This window comes from Sarcophilus harrisii, chromosome 4, assembly GCF_902635505.1.
Source record: "Sarcophilus harrisii chromosome 4, mSarHar1.11, whole genome shotgun sequence".
NCBI lineage: Eukaryota > Metazoa > Chordata > Mammalia > Dasyuromorphia > Dasyuridae > Sarcophilus > Sarcophilus harrisii.
Genome location: NC_045429.1, coordinates 326,182,535 through 326,202,527, shown reverse-complemented (window position 1 = coordinate 326,202,527; position 19,993 = coordinate 326,182,535). Strand labels below are relative to the sequence as shown.

The 19,993-nt window shown below is 39.4% G+C and overlaps 1 protein-coding gene across 19 annotated transcripts in view; it reads left to right on the top strand.

Annotated features, from left to right (window-relative positions):
* The window catches only part of MAPT (microtubule associated protein tau), a 156,065-nt gene that overhangs the window by 90,164 nt on the left and 45,908 nt on the right, over positions 1–19,993 (top strand). For 8 of the 19 annotated variants that reach the window (XR_004233836.1, XM_031965950.1, XM_031965949.1 and 5 more), the window contains 4 exons: positions 3,855–3,920; positions 6,855–7,862; positions 12,502–12,545; positions 17,753–17,953. Coding sequence is in view for 18 of the 19 variants with exons in the window: in XM_031965950.1 (XP_031821810.1) it covers positions 3,855–3,920; positions 6,855–7,862; positions 12,502–12,545; positions 17,753–17,953 (1,319 nt within the window). In the remaining variant the exon portion in view is untranslated. The remainder of the gene's footprint in view (positions 1–3,854; positions 3,921–6,854; positions 7,863–12,501; positions 12,546–17,752; positions 17,954–19,993) is intronic. The other 11 variants (XM_031965962.1, XM_031965964.1, XM_031965953.1 and 8 more) reach the window with 4 other exon arrangements.

Here is a 19,993-nt window from a genome sequence, read left to right as displayed (position 1 = left end):
TGTATCCATCTTTTCCTTTTCTATTGTTTGGGGCAATTGCACCTACGCAAACTGACTATTCAGGAGTCACTCCAAATGATGTACAGAAAGAATTTATTAGAATCTCAAGAAGTGGACGGTCCTGACCTGTGAGCCCAAAAGGACAGCAAGGATACCCAGAGGAGGAGAGTCATTCACTTGAAGATGCTTACAACTTTTATACATTTCAGAGAAAGAACCCCCAAAATCCCACCCTCTATAGGTTGTGATTGGTTACATAAACATTTATCTCCTTATTTGGTCAATGGAATGCAGTGACAAAGGAGATATACAGCTTCGGCCATTTAATTCCTTCTTTGGACAATGGAATGCAGTCCAGGTCTCATCTGAAATCACGTGACTGGGGCCTATAGGCCTGATCTACTTTAGTTAACAGTCTCTGATCAATATGTGCTTAATCTGTAAATTCTTCACCTTTCCACACACTATCTCTTCCTTTCTTCTAAAATCCCAGGCTTTACTTGGAAGGGTGATACAAATGTCTCTTGAGTGTCTTCAGCTCCTTATCCATAATCCCACTTTACAAATACCAAAGTCAAATGTTTAAAGCTTGAAGAATTTCAGATTAGTCATCTAGTCCAGTGCATGCAAGAATAAAACACACCAAGTATGCATAAGTCTCTGCAACTTAGCAGAGAAGGAGCTGATCCCACTGGAGATGGCATTTTTGGAGCAAACGTGACATCAGGTGCTCAGTGATGTCTTTTAGCAGATTTAGAAGTTTCAGGACAAAATACTGATTTACAAAATAGTTTGTAGCCAGGGAAGAAAGAGGAAGAGCTTAAATCATCGGAGCTCCTTGTAAGATACCAGGTGCAACTCAGCAGTCAGTGGAAAAGCCCCTATTTAACCAAAAGCACAAGAAACAGCCATTGTATATTCATTAAGGTGGACAGCCGGGCCTTCTTTTACTCCTGCTCAGTATCAGAATTGCAGACATCCATATGGGAGACCACATCGATCTGAGCACGTCTGAACATGCTTTCCAAGACTGGTTTTTCATTGACCAGGGCCCTTCTTTATACCTCAAGTCCTTTTTCTTTGCTCATTGTTACAGAGAGGATACATAACAAAAGAGTAGAGGTGGTGAGAATCTTTATTTCATGCCTGATTGTACTGGGAAGTCATTTGGGGTTTCTCCATTACAAATTATTCTTATTCTTTGTTTTACACAATAAATTTTGATCATATCAAACTAAAAAGGAAAAAGATCAGTTTTTAGCAATTACAAGAACGTTTCCATTGAACAAATCTTACCCCAGGAAACCACACTTGGTGAAGGGATTCATGTGTTAATGTTTTGTTTGTTTTTTGCTGAGGCAATTGGGGTTTAGTGACTTGCCTCGGGTCACACAACTAGGAAGTGTTAAGTGAGATCAAATTTGAACCCGGGTCCTCCTGACTCTGATCAGGACTGGAGCTCTATCTACTGTGCCATCTAACTGCCCCCATGTTAATGTTTTTAAAACAAAAAGTTTTCAGAGAAAGGGAGAGCTCTCCAGGAATTGCACCCAACATCCTTATCCATTAGTATACTTCCTTGGGGAAATTATTCTTCTGTCTTCTGTATTGTGAACTTGCTTTTCAGGACTACAACTTGAGGATAGGACCACTTTTCTCATTGGATAGTTTTTATGTCTGTTATATTCTTTGTTGTTGCTGCTGCTGCTGTTCTTTCATTGTCATGTCCAATTCTTCATCATCCATTTGGGGTTTTCTTGGCAAAAATCTGCTATTTCCTTCTCCAGCTCATTTTACAGATTTGGAAACTGAGGCAGACAGCATTAAGTGACTTCTTTAGAGTCATACAGTTAGGAAGTATCTGAAGTTAGATCTAAACTCAAGAAGAGGAGTCTTCCTGACTCCAGGTGGGCATTCTACCCACTGCATCACCTAGCCACCCCAGTACTTACAGTCATTGCATTCTAGGTATTTGACACATTTATTTTGACAGAAGGAAATCAGGGCATTAGTTGGAATCAAGATTACATGAAAAATCTCAAATTACTTACCTGTCAGTGTATCCAGTAATTCTGAGAAAAAGTTAGCAACAAGTGGCTGATTTATATCAGTGGAGGAAGTTTTCACAGCTGGAGTTCTCCCACACTAAGTATCATGGGTCTAAACAAAAAAAATGATACTACCTAACTAAAACTCATGCGATGCTTGTGATTGGATGGCCTTAATGTGATCAGAATAAGCTTTCCAATTTCCTCCTGTGGTCAGGGGGTAGCTGTCCTTCCACCATGACTCTCCTCCATTCCTCCAAGGTGTCATTGTGCTCTGTGATTTTAGCAGTTTTCCCAGCAGTGGGGCTAGGCCATCTCACTAAGTCTTTACTAGCACAGCCTAGGACATCTCCCACACAGACCTTCAGGAGGGTGGTGAGAAGCTCCCTTAGAAGAAAAAATTAGCGTGGGCTCCCAAAGGAGGAGCCATATGGCCTGTATAAAGCATTATTCAAGATAGAAAGAGAGAAGGGGAAGAGGAAGAAAGAGGGAAGAGAAAAACAGAGAGAGGAAAGTGAAAGAGGGAGCCTGGCTCACTCTCCACTGTGCCCTTCCTACCTAGCTGCCCCCTTCCTCTACAGTCTCTTTGCCTTTATAGGATTTCTCCTTTCTCACCACCTGGAATCCTTAGTTTCCTTCAGAACTCAGTTTAAGCTCCGAAAGCCTTTCTTGGTCCCCTTGGCTGCTAGCTTAGCTCCTTCAAAAATTAATTTGTATTCATTTTGCACATAATCTGTACATACTCCTAGTATATTAACATGTTTCTTCCCCATTGGAATATCCACTCTTTAAAAGCAGAGATTTTCACTTTTATCCTTATATTAAAGTACCTGATAAATACTTAATAATCAATACTCATTGATGCTGCTGCACATCTGATGGATGCATTGTGAATTGTCCAATCATTCTGGAAAGTAATTTAAAACTATGGTTTTTAAAAACTGACTTAAATATTGTATCAAAAAACTAGAAATGCTCATGGATTAAGAAATGACTAAACCAGATTGTGGTACATGAATATAAAGGAACATGACTATACCATAAGGAATAATGAAAATGAAACAGATGGGGAAGATTGGAAGTCAGAGAGACTGATGAAAAATAGAAAGAAAGTTAGCAGAGCAAGAACAATAATGACTACAGCATTGTAGACAGAAATAACAAAAATAACCAAACACAACTGAATGCTGTTAAGTTATAATGACCTCATTTGACTACCAGAGAAGAGCTGTGTGAAGACATTTCCCCTTCTGCACCCCCCCCCCCACCACCACACACACACACACACCAGGGAAACGATGGGTACGGAATACTGTTTATAATATTGGACTTTCTTAGTATGTTGATTCAGCCTATTGAACTGTTTCCCTTCTTTTTCATTCTTTAATAAAGAATGGCCTTTCAGGAGGAGGAGGAAAAGAAGGACATATTGGGAAATGTGAGTGATGTAAAAATAAAAGATTAATAAAATGTATTTTTTAAAAGAGACTAACTTGAAGCTTTATTATTTCAAACCTTTCCACTATTGCTAAATTAAGTTTAATTTAGTAAATATTCTGTTATTTATTAAGTACCTACTACATTTGAGGCACAGTATGAGATATTTGGAATACAAAGACAAAGAAACCAATTATCCTATTCCAAGAAAGCCAGAGGGGTGACACTAAATGCTGACCCAGGTAACCTGGACTTTTATTTCCAACATCCCTACAAAAAGAACCAGTTGGTACTAGATGATAAATAGTTAGTTTTTCCTTATATGTACTGAATCATTGTTTTTATGTTCTCTGTTTATGTGTTGATTAGCTGAAGAAGCAGGTATTGGAGACACACCTAACCTGGAGGACCAAGCAGCAGGAGATGTTTCCCAAGGTTAGTGGACTATGCCCTGCTAGGAGATGGGATGAGGAAGTGGGAAGATGGAGAAGTTAGGAGATTTTTGATCATTATTTGGGACCAGATACATCAGAGACATGGTTGACATGTCTCTTTGAGTCTGATTCTCATCTTTAGTACTTAAGACTGGCTCTTGGAACCTCTCATATTTTAATTTGGAGAGTAGCTTTTAAAAACAGTTATTAATGTTTTAATGCTCCATTTACATAGTCACTTTGTTGTCAGAAAGCAGCTGCTTTATTTCTACAGCTTTGGGGGAAGTGGGGAATAAAATAATAAAGAAAATAAAAATATTTATTTATTTAAAACTTGAAAATGAAAATAAATAAATAAATATTTATATAAAATAAAAAATCAAGTGGGGCATTTGTATAAATGGTACTGTATGAGTCAATCAGTTTGTTCCTGGAGGAATACTCATCCCAGATCTTCACCTAAACTTTACTTTGGAATTTGTTTGTGTTCCCTTTATAACCAAAAAAGATAATATATACAAAAATTCAATTGTGTACTTAAATAATTAGAACAATACCAAAAAAAACCCAACTCAGTGTTTGAGAAGAACCACTTTGTATTATCAAGCCTTAGAAAAGTTTCAGTTTAGAAGTTCGTAGTCGGGTCATATGATACAGATATGGAATGTTGTACTGGCTCTGCTTAACATTTCACTTTTCATCAATTTCTGGGAATCTTCCTATTCTTTTCTGTATCCCTCACATTCGTTATTTTAGTATTTCCTTGAATGACTGAGCCCAGACTCTTTAACAGCCACCTGTGGGAGCTTCTAGATTGCAACAGGACTGGAAGGAAGCCAATCTTATACTTCAGAAAGCAACAGTCTGTTTATTCAGTAAGCGTTTGTTGTTTAAGAAGTGCCCACTATGCATAGGTCCCTATAGGGTCATAAGTCTGGAGCTAGAAAGCACGACAGAGACTAGCCTCCTTATTTTACAGATGAAGAAACCAAGGCCCAAGGATTTGCCCAATTTCACATGGGTTCCATTAGATGCCAAATTTCAATCTAAGTTATTTGAATGTAGAGTCAAACCTCAGCATAACACTCTTAAGTCTGGGAGTGACTGCCATCTTCCTCTGGAAAGGCTGAGGATATTGGTATATTAAAGAATTTGGATTTCCTTAGAAAATAAGCATACACTGGGGATGCCGAACAAACAGTCCCTTTCCCATAGGGCCTACGTCGTCCAAGCCATTAATGACTTTGCTCTCTAAGCAGGACTATTCAAGAACAGAAGATCTTCGCCTTTTTCCAAGGGACATCCTCGCATCCCCTTCTCTCCCTGATCCTCAAGCTCTCAAACTTGAGGTTACCCACGTGGCAGCCTCCAAAGCTGTTACCACCCAGGAAGTCTTTCTCCTCTTGCTAAAGGGTCAGATTTGGGTAGTCTGCTGCCTAGATCATTCAAACCCAGGAATTTAAAGTTCATGAATATCATCCATCAACTGCCCTTGCAGGTTGAGTAGGCATCCCTGTCATGTGCTTTTATAGGAAATAAGTTAGAGCCCAGTTTTATCATCCTTTAGTCTCAGTATGTTCACTTTCAGACGCTCTTTTATGTTGCCTATAAATTTGAGCACCAGTTTTCACATGCCTCTGCCCTAAGGCCGTCATTTCTAATTTCTATGAGGAAGAGAATGTGACTATACAGGTTTCTGCCACTTGGAACACAGGTCTGCTGTGCCATACCTTGGTCTGTCTAATGAATAGGAAAAAAGAAAGGGAGGTCCAAGAGAGAGCTGAGCTGGTCACTTTTGTCTCATGAGTCCATTTTCCTGAGTCCTTGTCTGGGAGGGAGCTCCACTCATTGAAAAAAACCCATCAGGAATTCTCTGTTCTGATACCTGTGGATTAACCCACACACTCCACTAGATGAGGTGCTTCTCATCGCGTTTACAAACCAATTTATACCCTATACTCTTATCAAGATGACTGGGGAGTTCCCAGATTGATCAGGGAATCTTTAATCAACCACCTCTCCTTTAAACCTCAATTTCCAAAACATGATTTATTTATAAATAAAGTTTTTTGCCTGATTTGATGAGCCTGAGCGTAAGGCTTATTAAATTGAAGCATACTTGTGATCTCCAAACAGCCTTTATTTACTAAGGGTTTCTCGGCCCTTACCAATTGCATTGGAAATGTACAAAGAAGCAGTTTGTAAATATCTTTGTCATTTTTAACCATAAACAGCTTTGGTTCAACTTTTAGCCATTCATACACATAATAAGAGTAGAGACTGGAAAAGGGTGTTATGGTCTAGAATTGAGACGATTTGACCAAATTAGTTAGGAAGCCCCTTGCACATTTCCTCTCTCACTGGACACAGACACTTTTCACTAGGACCAAGTCTTCTCCACACCTGGTGAGGAGAAGAGAGCAAGACTTTGAATAACTGAGCCCAAATCAGCTGTTCTTAACTCTCTGCTTTATCTGGCTGATGGTAGTGTCTGGTATATATTAAGCATCTCACAGTGTCCTGTACTTTAGAACAAGCACACAGTTTGGCCCAGTTTGGTCCCTGCCTCCCGGAAGATCAGTGTATACATTATATAACATATTGATTATTCCAAAGGATTTCTAGGCCAGTGGGTAAACTTATCCTGTGGAGCTACATTCAAACAAGCTGTCCTGACTCAGATGATTGGTGTCATAGAAGCAGAATAGGTCTGTTCAGAGATTTTTATAAAATGATCGTTGATTTGCTGCCGTGCTTTCCTGTTGGGAAATGGCTAGGCACTCATATCATATGGAAGCAGCATTCACACTACTCACGTTAGCTTCCATACTCCACACTGGATGGCTACAGCAGACAGTGGTATATAGACATCTTTCTCTTTTACCATCCACATGCCCATGCTAACATTTTGCCATCACTGCCTCCCCAAATGCAGAGGAATTCAGAGTCTCAGCAGAGTGTCAGAGGGAAGAGTCAGAGATCCTGGATTTCTCAACCAATGAGATTAAATCTCAGATGCGTCAGGTAAGCTTGGAAGAAACTTTTCAGAAACCACAGATGCCTTTGAGGGGAAAAGAACCCGAAGAGCCAGAGATGACTGTCCCCCTTACCTCTCAAGACAATTTGGCTTCCCCAGAGGCACCTAGCCTGGAGGAAGGGATTAAGGAGACAGACCCAGCTTTAAGGCAGAAAACTAGAAACAGAGCTGAGCAGAGTTTGACATCTCCCAAGCCCATCGTGCTGGAAAGCTCAAAACCATCAGGATTCCATGAGGATTTCAAAGTGGGGGTTGAAGGCCATGACGTCCATGAAAGCTTTCTTAGTGAACCAGGACATTTTGGCTCTGAGGCCATTGGCCAAGATGCCATTACTATTCCTGGAGAACTAGTGTCCAATATGTCTGGGGATTACTCATTGGCACTGCCTGTGAAAGAGAGGGCCACGGTAAGGGAGGATGATGAAGATCGTGACATCGATGAATCCTTACCCCAAGATTCACCTCTTCCTTCCCAGCTTTCTCCAAGACCAGAGAGTTTCCAACCTCAAGAAGTATCTGTCCCTTCCGAGGCTGCTAAGGAAACTTTTGCAGTCCCTCATTTACCAAGAGAACATCATATCGAAATTCCTCTGCCTGATGATTTTCTCTCCAAAATTCCCCCAGAGATGCCAGTAATTGAAAGGGACCTGCCTGCAGTAGGTCAGGTAGCAACTGAAGGCAGTGATGACCTCTTTAGTTTAGAATCATCCGAGAGTGTTGCGCAAGTGGATATCAAAGCTAATGTCCCAAAGGAGCAAGAATTGTCAGAGTTGGGCTCTGAAGATACACTGAGTGGGGAGCTGGAGAGCCCGGATGCCCCAGTGCAAGAGGGTCCAAAAACACCAGAAAAGCAGCCCATGCGTTCGTCATCCGGGAAGCCAGTCAGTCGGGTTCCTCAGTTAAAAGGTGTGTGTCTTGCTCCACTCTTCCCAAGCGTGTGCATTTCCTAGTCACTTGTGCCACAAGCCAGGCTGCTGACACCGAACCAATGAGCTTTTCAGCCCTTCCTTTGAAACCTGCTGCTTGAGAGACTTCCAGGATGTCCACTGGACGCAGACAGAAGGCGCTGCTGCTTTCGCCCTCCCAGGGTCTCCACGTGCCCCCTGCTCCTTTCACGCTTGCCTCCCATTTTGCATGTGCGCCGCCACTTAACAGTTAATGCTTTCTTCCCTTTTTTGTTCTTGTGGTTCTCTGATTCTGGCTAACTCTTAGGCCGTCTATGGTCAGTGACCAGCAGACTGTATTCCACAGAGGAGACATTGAGATGGTGGGGGGAGAAGGTAATTAGGCATATGTTAATTGCTTTTATTAATGAAAAAATATCAATAACCAGAGAGAGATTGCTCTATAGAACTCAGAGGGTCAGTGGGGCAGGTGGGGGGAGAAGGTAACTAAGTATATGTTAAGTTCTTTTATTAATGAAAAAAATTTCAATAACCAATGAGAAATTGTTCAATAGGACTCATATGGAGCAGAAACATCAGGGTATCTGGTAGCTGTATTAAAAGTCCAAAACATCATACTATAGCAGGCAAGAAGCGTTCCAGAGGATCCCGACTCCTCCTGTTGTGAAGGAGTCTCCCTCTGCGAAGTTTAGGGCTGCCCCAAAGTATGATGGAGTCTTACATAAGTCACTCATTCATTCATGCATGCATGTCTCAATGTGCACGTGAGGCCCTATGCTGGATACTGTGCAGCAGCACACAGACAAGAAAACTGTGATACAGCGTTAATGTCTGCAAGAACAGCCCAAAATGGAAATACTGGTGCTGAAAGGACAGAGCAAAGCCAGTAAGACAGAGAGGGAAGTACCTGAGGTTCCTTCAGCATCAGTGTCATTCAGTAAGCTTTATGGAGTGTCTATCATGGACAGAGCAGTATGCTGGGTGCTTTGAGGAGGGCAGAAATATGGAAAGACATATTCCCTGCCCTCCAAGAACCTAGAAGACCTGGCAATATGATAAGGCAGAAATTACCTGGAATGGTGCAGTACAAGAGAAGATGGGTAAAGATGTTCAGAGGAAGTAGAGGTTACTTCAAGTTGGGGGCAGAGGGAATTAAGGGATAGGGATGGACAGACAGACCTGAATGAGGAATTTGGGGAAGAAGAAGGGCCTTGTGAAAAAAAAGAGCAATTCAAGAGAAGATGTGGAAGTGGGAAACTATAGAGTATTTTGGAGACACTAAGGCTAGAGAAGAGGTTGGGATCCAAATTGTGGAGGATCTTGAAAGACAAGAAGTAGGAAGTAAATTATTGGAAAGCCTATTAATAGCTTCATCTCCACATATGACAGTCAGCCAATAGGACTGCATGGGTTTAGAGGGCATGTGGAAGACAATCAAAATACTATTTTCATATAAAATCCAAATAATTAAAAGATCTCATTGAAGACTTGAGTAGGATTGGATAAAAGAAGAAATGATGTTTTGAGTTTCATTCCATTTCAATTCTGGGGGAATTAACAATAAGCATAAAGAAAATAAAAACAACTTGAGTTTAGAGAACACTTTAAGTTTGCAACATGAAACTTCCCATTTTATCTCCACAGTTGTCCTGAGAAGCAGGTAGTATTTCCCCATTTTAGAGATGAGGAAACTGAAGCCAGGTAGAGGACAGGTAATGAAAGAGGCAGGGTTTGAACTCATGTCTTTCTGAATACTAGAGGTTATCCACTGCTTTTGTTTTTCCTGATTTGCCTTCTGGAGAGAATTGGAAGGAACAGAACACATTCCTATGCCTTTTTGTTCCTGTTCAACCCTTAATTTGGCAATAGTCATGCTAACATGTACCATTAACTATTATACTAAACATTAAAGAATACCTTTGTGACCCTGGCATGTTAGGAATCCACGCCATGAAAATGACAAACTCCAAAAATAAAGAACAGACTTCACCCCAAAAACCACCAGTTTGGGAGGCATGTTTTTGAACTTGGCTTTAGATGCTTCTGGGGAAAGGAAACCAAGAGTTGTCTGCCATCTTGGCCATGTGAGAGGACATGCAAGAGGAAGGCTGAAGCTGCATCTGATGTCAGATTACCTGCCTCCTCTTCAAGCCTCTGGAGGGCTATGGCCACAGGATAGTGCACTTGGAACTGGTGGGATGCTTACTCCCAGCTCCAGTTTAGTCCCAGTTGAATTAGGGGAAGGAGATAGAAGGAAAGACAGGGAGAGGTCTGCAATTGCAGCCAAAAGTGAGCAGTACTTGTTTATATTGTTTTCCTTCTCATTATGCCTCTCCCTACTTCACATGATTGTATATATGTATATATATATATATATATATATACACATATAGAGAGAGACAGAGACAGAGACAGATCCTTTGTCCAATTATAAACAAACAAAAATCAAGGGGCCTCTAGATTCTTTTCTGATTTGGCATTGAATGACATCGAATAGAGATTTGGAAAAAAAATTTTTATCCTTTTTGAGATATTGGCCCTATCCCTCCTTTATCACAAGAGGAAGAAGATCCCATTTCAAAATCTCACCATTTTGAGATTTTGAACCATTTCATGATTATAAGTTTTAGATAAATGCAAGCTCTCCATCATCCTCTAAATCTCTATGAACTAATTTTTTTTTTTTTTTTTTTTTTTTTTTGCTGAGGCAACTGGGGTTAAATGACTTGCTCAGGATCACACATCTAGGAAGTGTTAAGTGTCTGAGGTCATATTTGAATTCAGGTCCTCCGGACTTCAGTGCTGGTGCTCTATCCACTGCGCTACTTCGCTGCCCCATGAACTAATTTTTTGCGATAAATTCTGAGCCCAGAAAAGACCAGCTTCCCATGAAGTGCTTTACTCAATGCAATCATTTTAATGTAATGGGTAATTAATAATTAAAAGAACAATCTAAGCATAGATCACTTATTTGCTAGGCATTCAAAAGAATGGGTCAGTGGACTCTCTAGCTAGTCCAGAAACCTCAAATATACAGTACAGCAGATTTTTATACTCAAAAACCTATCTCAGGCCAAAAAGTTCTATTAATTATGACAAAAATAATCAACTGGGATACCAAATTAGATAATCCAATTTCTCTTTGGAGAAAAGTTCAAGGGCTTTTTAAGTTGGGAGGGGAATAAATAAGTTTTAAGTTCCTCTTCACAAAATTGAAAGATATTGATTAATTACATCCACCTACATGTATGAAACATGTATATTATGTAATATAGTTTCCCATGGATGAAAAGCAACAAAATGGAGAATACATGCAATAGCAACAGGATAGAGTCACTCTTCAAAGCTTGAATCTGCTTGGTGGTCCTGATTCTCATACAAACTAAGCATATTTTATACGTGGTCATCTTCATTGTATCTCTTCATCATCTATCCTTAGATGTGGGTACTAAGTGTCCTTCTACCACATCCTGCATTAAGTCCATAGAGATATTATCTATTACAGGTGGAGTTCCATCCCAGCTCTTACATGTGGGGTACCCCTTTCCTTATTAGTCATGGAGCATACCCCCCGACAATGCTACAAGGAAGGGGGACAGGAAAGCTGGCACCTAGAAATCGGGCCATTCTTGTCCATTGGCCATTCTCCTGTATAGGGCCTTTAAGATGGAGTACAAATACCTGGATTCCTTCTTCCTCAAAATCCCCAAAACCAAGCTCAAAAACATGTCATCAAACTGGCAAGCTTTGTGGCAATAATCCACTCTCAACCTAGGTGGTGCATCGGGGAGAGCACCTTGCTTAAGAGTCAGCAGGACCTGAGTTCAGGTCCCTTACTGAGAATCTGAGCCAGTCATTTAACTTCTGTTTGTCTCAGTTTTCTCTTCTGTAAACGGGGATAATAAAAGCATCCACCTCCCAGGATTGTTATAAGTTCATAATTGTAAAGTCCTTAGCACAAACCTGGAACATAATAACAACTCTGCAAATGTTAGCTATGGTGGTTATTATTTCCATAGCAGCCCAGGAGGCTGGAGTTACCTATCATAAAAATGAAACAATCCTTACCCTCAAGGGGGTTTGCACTCTAGCTAAGAATGAGTACTCTACAGAGCTTTGTTTTTGTGGTGAAAGGGGCAAGGAAGGGAGAGAGAGTGCATGAATGTGATGTTAATTAAGTGCAATGAATGTGGTGAAAGGGGCTGAGGAAGAGATCTTGGGGGAATAACCTTTCAGGACTTTATTCTGTGTTGATTTTCTAGACCACATAATATGTCTTCACTTAATTGTTAAAAATGTGTTAGACGGTATTCAGTTTCATATGAACTGTTCCATTAGGTGCCTAAAGAGCACGCCAGTGATAACAATCTGACTCCTGCATGTTCCTGACATTTGACCAACCTATTCTTTCCCCCTGTGTTGTCCCAGATTGGTTATACCCCCTTTTGCTGCTGAAGTATGAAACCTAACAAATCCATTAGGTTTCTCATGAACGCTCTCCAGCTCCACCTGAATAAAGCATGTGCTGCTGACCCAAGCAAAATGCAAATTACTGAGTGTCCCTTTTATGAACCTGAGGACACGGGTTGTCCAACCTTGTACTTAGACCTCACACTCCATCTTATTTTTTATTTCCTCAGCTCGTAAAGGCAGCGCAACTGGAAGTGATGAGAAAAAAGCCAAGGTAAGATGGTTGATACATATGTAAAATTTTGGAATATGAATTCAGTTGATTCTAAAACCATTTTTTAAAAAACTTTTGAGTAAAAAAATTCAAGGATATGTTGGACAGATCAATAGTTCAATCTAAACTGTTATTTTTGTTGTTAAGAAAAACAAAATAATAAGTAGCTGGTGTTTACATAGTGCCTTACATATATTCCCCTATTTGATTCTCACAACCTTATGAGGTACGTGGCGCAAGGTACCCTCATTTTCTAGATGAGGGCTTAGAAAATTGTGACCAAGGTCACAAAGCTAATAAATGGCAGAGCTATGACTTAAAATTCAGGGCTTTTTCTCCTTCTATCTATTCCAAAGCAGGGCTTAAAAGCCTCCTCTTAAAAAACAATTATTCTGACATCTTAGCAAAAAATTATTAATGCTCCCAGTAGTGAAAGACAATTAGCACATATATGAATTATGTTTCTTCTTGTAGTTTAATTACTTGCTTGTTTAAGTATATAGGGCTTGAAGAAACAAAAGCTTATTCAAAATTCTCCAAGTATGTTGGAATTTCACACACATTGCTTGATATAGCAAGGAACTAAACCTCAGCAAACACTTTTATGTACAAACATCAGTACAAGATAACATGGAATAAACTACAGAACACTGAAGTGATACAGAAACAGAAATGGGAAAGAATTACCAGTGGCTATGTGAGGCTAGTCAAAGAAGGCCTTTTGTAGGAGATAGGCCATGTGCTGGACCTAAAGGAATAGGATGTGACTTGATGGGAAAGTGAAAGAAGGGCATCCCAGGAAAGGACAGTATAAGTGCAAGCATGGAATTGTGGTAGAGAAAAATGTGCCCAAGACTAGCAACAAATTAGTTTGGCCATCCCAAAAAGTCTAGACTGTGGAAAGATAAGAAGATTGGATTGGGAAAATGTTTAAGATTTAAAAAAAAAAAAAAAGTTGATGAGAAGACTTTAAATGCAAGCCAAGGAAATTAAATTTATTCCAATAGCAGTAAGGATCACCTGAAGTTTCTTGAGTGAGGGAGTGACCTATGAGATTCGCAACCTCTAGTTCTCACAAAGACCTTAGGACACAGGAATAAAAACAAAAAGGGAAGTTAGGGGTCATATAGTCCAATCCCCTCATTTTGCAGATTAGGAAACTGGGATCCAGAGAGAAGTAATCACCTAATATCACCTCAAGTAGCAAATGGCAGCTCTGTGATTCTCTATCTCCCTTTGTGGTTTGGAGATTTGAAAACAATGTGGATTCAGTATTTCAAGGAAGCATTTTTCTGTTCAATTTATTAATTTATTCAGTCAACTGTGATATTGTGATCTACAAAAAATCTTAAGATGAGGTCCCTCTTCTCAATGAGTTGGCAAGTCTAGTAGTAGATTGAGACATTCTGATGAGTCATATGGTTGAGTATACAACATAATACAAGTAGAATGCTAAAGTGAAATAAGAGATATAAATTAAGTGCTAGAGTTTTTCAGAAAGAGGATATAGCCCTTTGATCTAGGGAGAGGTCAAGGAAGGCTTCATGAAAGAGAAGGCATTTGCATAGAACATCTCCAACTTAATAGAATCCAAAACTGATCTCATTGTCTTCCAATGCAATCTATGCACTCATCACCTGTCCTGGGATATTAATAATCTCCAAATTGATCCTCCCTACTTCCAATCTCTTCTCCTCTCTAAATCATTCTTTACATAGCTACTAAAATACTGTTACTAAGATCTCTTCTCCTCTCTAAATCATTCTTTACATAGCTACTAAAATACTGTTACTAAGATTTAAGTTTGACCATGTCACTCCCTTCTCAAAAACCTTCCCAATAAAAGAAAAAACCATCAGCCTAGCTATTAAGGCTTTTTTCCACAATGTGGTTTCAATCTACCTTTAAAGCTTTGTTTGTTATTATTCCCCTTCACGTAAACTGTATTCCAGCCAAACAGAAGCATGAGCCATTTCCCGGACTCATTATGCCATCTCATGCCTCTGTGCATTGACATTTACATGGACTGTCCCTCCCTCTGGAAATGCAATTTTTCTTCATCTTTGCAGAATCCTGATCTAATTTCAAGACTCAAGTGCTACCTCCTCCATGAAGAGAAAGGCAGATACAGAAAAGGAGAGAGACAGAGAGTTAAAAGGAAGAATGATGAATTAATAATGCAAATAAATTCAAAGAACTTGGTCTACAGCATATAAGGGACTCTGTGAAATAAACTAGCTTCAATGTAGTAAGCTAAGCAAATCACAGGGACAAAATAATGACTTAAAAGAAAAAGGAGATAAAAATTCAAAAAAATAAAAAGGAGAAAAACACAAGCCTAACAGCTTACAATCTTTAGCAGTTCTGAGCCTGGAGTTAGGAAGACTAAGCCCATATGAGCTCATCTCTCAGTTGCCAGGATGAGGAGTTGGGACTTTGAGGGGCATTTAGTAGCAGCTAAAGCTTTTTGAGCAAAGCTACAGCATGATCAGAACCAGCTTCAGAAAGATTAGTCCAACTACAAGATACAGCTATAAAGATAAAATCAGAGGAAGGGAAGCCAGTCAAAGGAATATTGTGACTTTAGGCAAGAGGTAATGAGAATAAGAGCTAGGGCTAGGGCAGAATGGAAGCACCCCGACTCTGCCCCTGGTTACCTATGTAACCTTGGAGGATCACACTTACAACCCCTATCCCCTGCCAGGTGCTCTGGACTTCAGCCTCTTGATGAAGGGATTGACTTAGGTGAATTTTTTTTAAAAGCATCAATGGGATTTACCAAGTAAATGGAATTGGAGGGTTGAGAGAAAGAGATGTCAAGGATGATGCTGTAGTTGTATCATGAGAAGTGTTAATATATAGTCAGAAGACCTGGATTTGAAATTTGGCTTTACTCCCTTATACAAATCTTGCAATTATCCCCGACCCTCAATTTCCTTGCCTATAAAATGAAGGGGTTGGACTTAGTGAACTCTAATATCCCCCTCTGAGTTCTAAATTCAGCCTTCCTAATAACCCTATTATTTTGAATCTGAGTAACAGAGAGAACTATGGTACCATTAATGAATAAAGAATTTGGGAGTAATAACAGGCTTGAGGAAGAAGAAGGAAGAACATGTTCAGGTGTGGACATGTTAGGTTTAAATTCCAGAGAGAGATTTAGGTAGAGTTATCCAATAAAACATTAGAAATACAAGTCTGAAAGTTAAGAGAGGCATAGGTTGGGGAATTGTCTGCATCCAGAATTGAAGGTCATGGACATGGATGAAATCATCAAAGGAGAGATGGGAGAAAACAGTAGAGATCTTAGAACACCACAGAGATTAGGGTTTGATGTTGGTGGAAGGAAATTGTTAACGAAGAAAAGAAGTCCTTCCAGATGGAGGAGGAATTGGAGAATGCAGTGTTATGGAAACCAGAGGAAAGAATTTCAAGAAAGAGTTTTGTGTCAGATATATAGAGGTGATCAAAGAATATGGAAACTGAGAAAAGGTTCATTGGATTCAGTTATTAGAAAGGCATTAATGGCTTTTGAGAGAATAGTTTGCATAAAAGGAAGGCTTTGCCACAGAGAGCCTGGTAGACAGTGGAGTCAAAGATGTGAGAATCTGATAAGAGCATGAAAAAGGAATGATTATTAGGAGGAGAAGGGTTTGGAGGGAATCAAGTGGGGACAAAGAGCATATTGACCACTCTGTCTTGACCCTGTGGTTCTAGATTTTCTTATTGCCTCATTTTTAGTCCTGCTTGATTTTTCGTGATCCTATTTGAGCTTTTCTTGACAAAGATACTGGAGTGGCTTGCCATTTCCTTCTCTAGCTCATTTTACATCCCTGAGGCTAGCAGAACTAAGTGGCACAGCTGATGTCTGAGGTCAGATCTGAACTCAGTCTCCCTGACTTCAGACCTGGCACTCTATCCCCTGTGCCACCTATGGATCTGGATATTTGCCAGTATTTCTTAAAGACTTCTCAAAGAGATTTCAGCTCCAAAAGCAAATCTATGTGAAACGTCCATTGTCTGTGTGTGCTAGTGGATTTTTGCCATAAATAATAGTCGTGTAAATTTGTGTGGTTTTTTTCCTTCTAAGATTTGACATTAATGAGTCTCTTTGGGCAATGTTAAGATTAGATACTTGAGTTTGAAATTAGCTGTAGCTTGAATTTTAGGGGTGTGTGTGTGTGTGTGTGTGTGTGTGTGTTAGCTTCTTGTGTAGCTTGCTGGAGCCAGTAAAGACCTACAGAATTATAGCTCTTAAGTAAAATGAGCAGAACCAGGAGATCATTGTACATGGAAACAAGATTATACAATGATCAATTCTGATGAACGTGGCTCTCTTCAATAATGAGATGATCCAGGCCAGTTCCAATGATCTTGCGAGTCATCTACACCCAGAGACAGGACTATGGGAACTGAGTGTGCATCATAACATACATTTTCACTCTTTTTCGTTGTTGTTTGCATGCATTTTATTTTATTTTTTCCCAGTTTAATTTGATTTTTCTTGTGCAGCAAGATAATTGTATAAATACGTATGCATATATTGGATTCAACATATATTTCTACCATGTTTAACATATATTGGACTACTTGCCATCTAGGGGAGGGGGGTAGGGGAAGAAGGGGAAATTGGAGCACAAGGTTTTGCAAGGGCTAATGACAAAGAATTATCCATGTATATTTTTTAAAAAAATAAAAAGTTTTAATTAAAAAAAGAATTATAGCACTGCCCCAGCCTTGCAAATATGTAAGCCTATGAAAGCATAATGCACCAGTATTTCAACAGTCACATATATCTGTAAAATGTCACAGCTGGAAGAAACCGTAGAGATTGTTTGGTTCAGCCCCCTCATTTTACATATGGGAAACCCGAGACAGAATCACACAGCAAGATAATGGCAGAGCCAGGATCAGAACTCAGAACTCCTGACTCTGGTCCATTCACGCCTGCTGCTGTGAGTCCATCTCTGTCTTGGCAGAGGGCACCGGTCTGCCCCTAGAAATTGAGCCGATCCCAGAGCCTTGTAAAGCACCAGAGACATTCAAGGTCTCCCTCCTTCTCCACTCCTCTCAGGGACCCCCCAACAAAACCGAAGCCCAGCATCCTCATTGTTCTGGCCACAATCCTCTCCCCGCCCCCCATTTTGGTTTGTTTTCTTTTCCTGTACTGATTTTGGTTCTGATTTTATTTTATGTTCACATTTAAGACATCCACACCTTCCTCTGCTCAAACCTTCCTGAAAGGTAGACCAACCATTAGCCCTAAACGACCCTCTCCTGTTAGCTCAGACCCTTCGCTCCCACCCTCCAGCCCAGCTGTGTCCTCAGGACCAGGTTCCTCTCCTAAACACGTCTCTTCTGTCACATCCCATACTGGCAGTTCTGGAGCCAAAGCAATGAAACCCAAGGTAAGGAGTCTGGCTTTGCACAGGGTCAAGCTATGCTGGCGGGGATGGCTGGCTCTCCCCTCAGCAATTGCACTCTGATCCTTGGAAAACGACTTTGGGGTCTGTCTGTCTGTCTGTCACTTGTCCCTGCAGCTGTGCAGCGAGATTCAGCTGAGCTGAACCGGGGTCCCTGCTCTGAATAAGCTAAAGGAAGAGCAAGTTAGATTAGAGGAGCTTGAAGTAGTGTTTAATTAATTGAGGCCTTTGTTATAATGGGGGAGGGTGTTATTTCTAAAGGAAGGAAGAATCAGGGTGGGGGATAAACTGAATCACCCAATGTTTGATTAAAACCATGAACATAAGTTACTTAGAGAAGAACTACTCACCTGAAAATTGCCAGGAGAACTGAAAAATAGGCAAAAATTAGGTTTAACCAACATATTATCCTACATATCACAATAAATTTTAAATAGATATATAATTTGAATGTTTAAAGGTCATACCATTAAAAATTAGAAGAGGATCAAATACAGATACCTTTCATAGCTGTGGCTAAGAGGGAGAATTCTTAACAAGGCTTAGAAACAATCATGAAAAAATAAAGTTTACACGAAATTGAAAAGTTTTTAAGAATAAATGGGATTCACATAATAAGGAAAAAGTAATTAATAGGGAGAAAATGTATTTATGCAAAGGCCTCTGATAAGTGTCATATCCATGATATAATATGAACTCACAAGACCAAAACCATTCTTAGATGGATAAGTAGCCAAAGACTTTGAAAAGTAGTTTTAAAAAGAATGGTAAGCCATGAAAAATCGTTCCAGATCATTTAATAACACAAAAGAGAACTGCAAATCAAAATAATGTTGAGATTTTGCTTCTCCTTCAGCCAATTGTCAGAGATGACAAAAGATGGAAATAGTGTTGGAAGGTTTAAAGAGAGACAGGATGATTACTATAGTAATGTTGAGATTATGAATTAGTCTGAACTTTCTCAAAAGTAATTTAAATTGTGCTACAAAGTGACTACAAATCATATACTGCTAGCCATATACCCCAAAAAGATCAAAAAAAGAAAGGTCACAACTATACCAAAATTTCCATTTTGCTATCCAAAACTGCAGTATTTTTTGTGGTAGCAAGTCAAGGTGTGAAAAAAATCATGATTATACATGAATGTTACAAAATATTACTATACCAAAATAAACAATGAATATAAAAAATTCAGGGAAGCATGAGAAGACGTATGAATGATACAGAGTGAAATGAACAAAACCAAGAAAACAGTATATACAGGGATTGCCACAAAGTAAACAATAATAAACAAAAAAATGAAACTGAATGCTGCATAGTTCTACTAATCAAACTTATTCCTAGAGAAAAGTTTCTAAAACTGCACCTTCCTCCCTTCTTTGCAGAGGTGGGGGATTAAGGATATGGAATATTGCATATATTATCAGACATGGTTTATATCTTAAAGGTTAGTTTTGCTAAACTGCTTTCTCTGCCCCCCCCCTTTTGATCATTGTTTTAAGCAATAACTTACTGGATAAGATTGGTAAGATACAGTCAGAAATAAAGGTTATATAAAAATAGAATGTCAGTAAAACTAATTTTTTAAAGAGCTTTTTAATTTCATTTAATGAAAATTATATGTTTTTATCACAATTATCACATCACTTTTGTGATGTGACCTTTCATATTTATGTGTCTCATTTGGAGTTCTATACATATGTGGGATAAAATGTTAGCCTAAACTTAATTTTTACCAAAATGCTTTCTAGTTTTTCCAACAGTTTTTATCAAACAAAGAGCCCTTATCCCATTATTTGATATCCTTCAATATAAACATTGTTTTATTCTGGGTCTTCACCTAATCTATTCCATCCAAAATTTTTCCTCTTTTTTTTTTTAGGCAAGTAGTAAATAGTCTTGATAATTGCTTTATAGATAATTTGAGCTATGGTAAAGCTGCACTCTCCTATCTCTGTTTTTTTTTATTATTATTTCCCTTGAGATTTTTTGTGCCTTCAGATAATTTTTTGAGAGTCTAGTTCC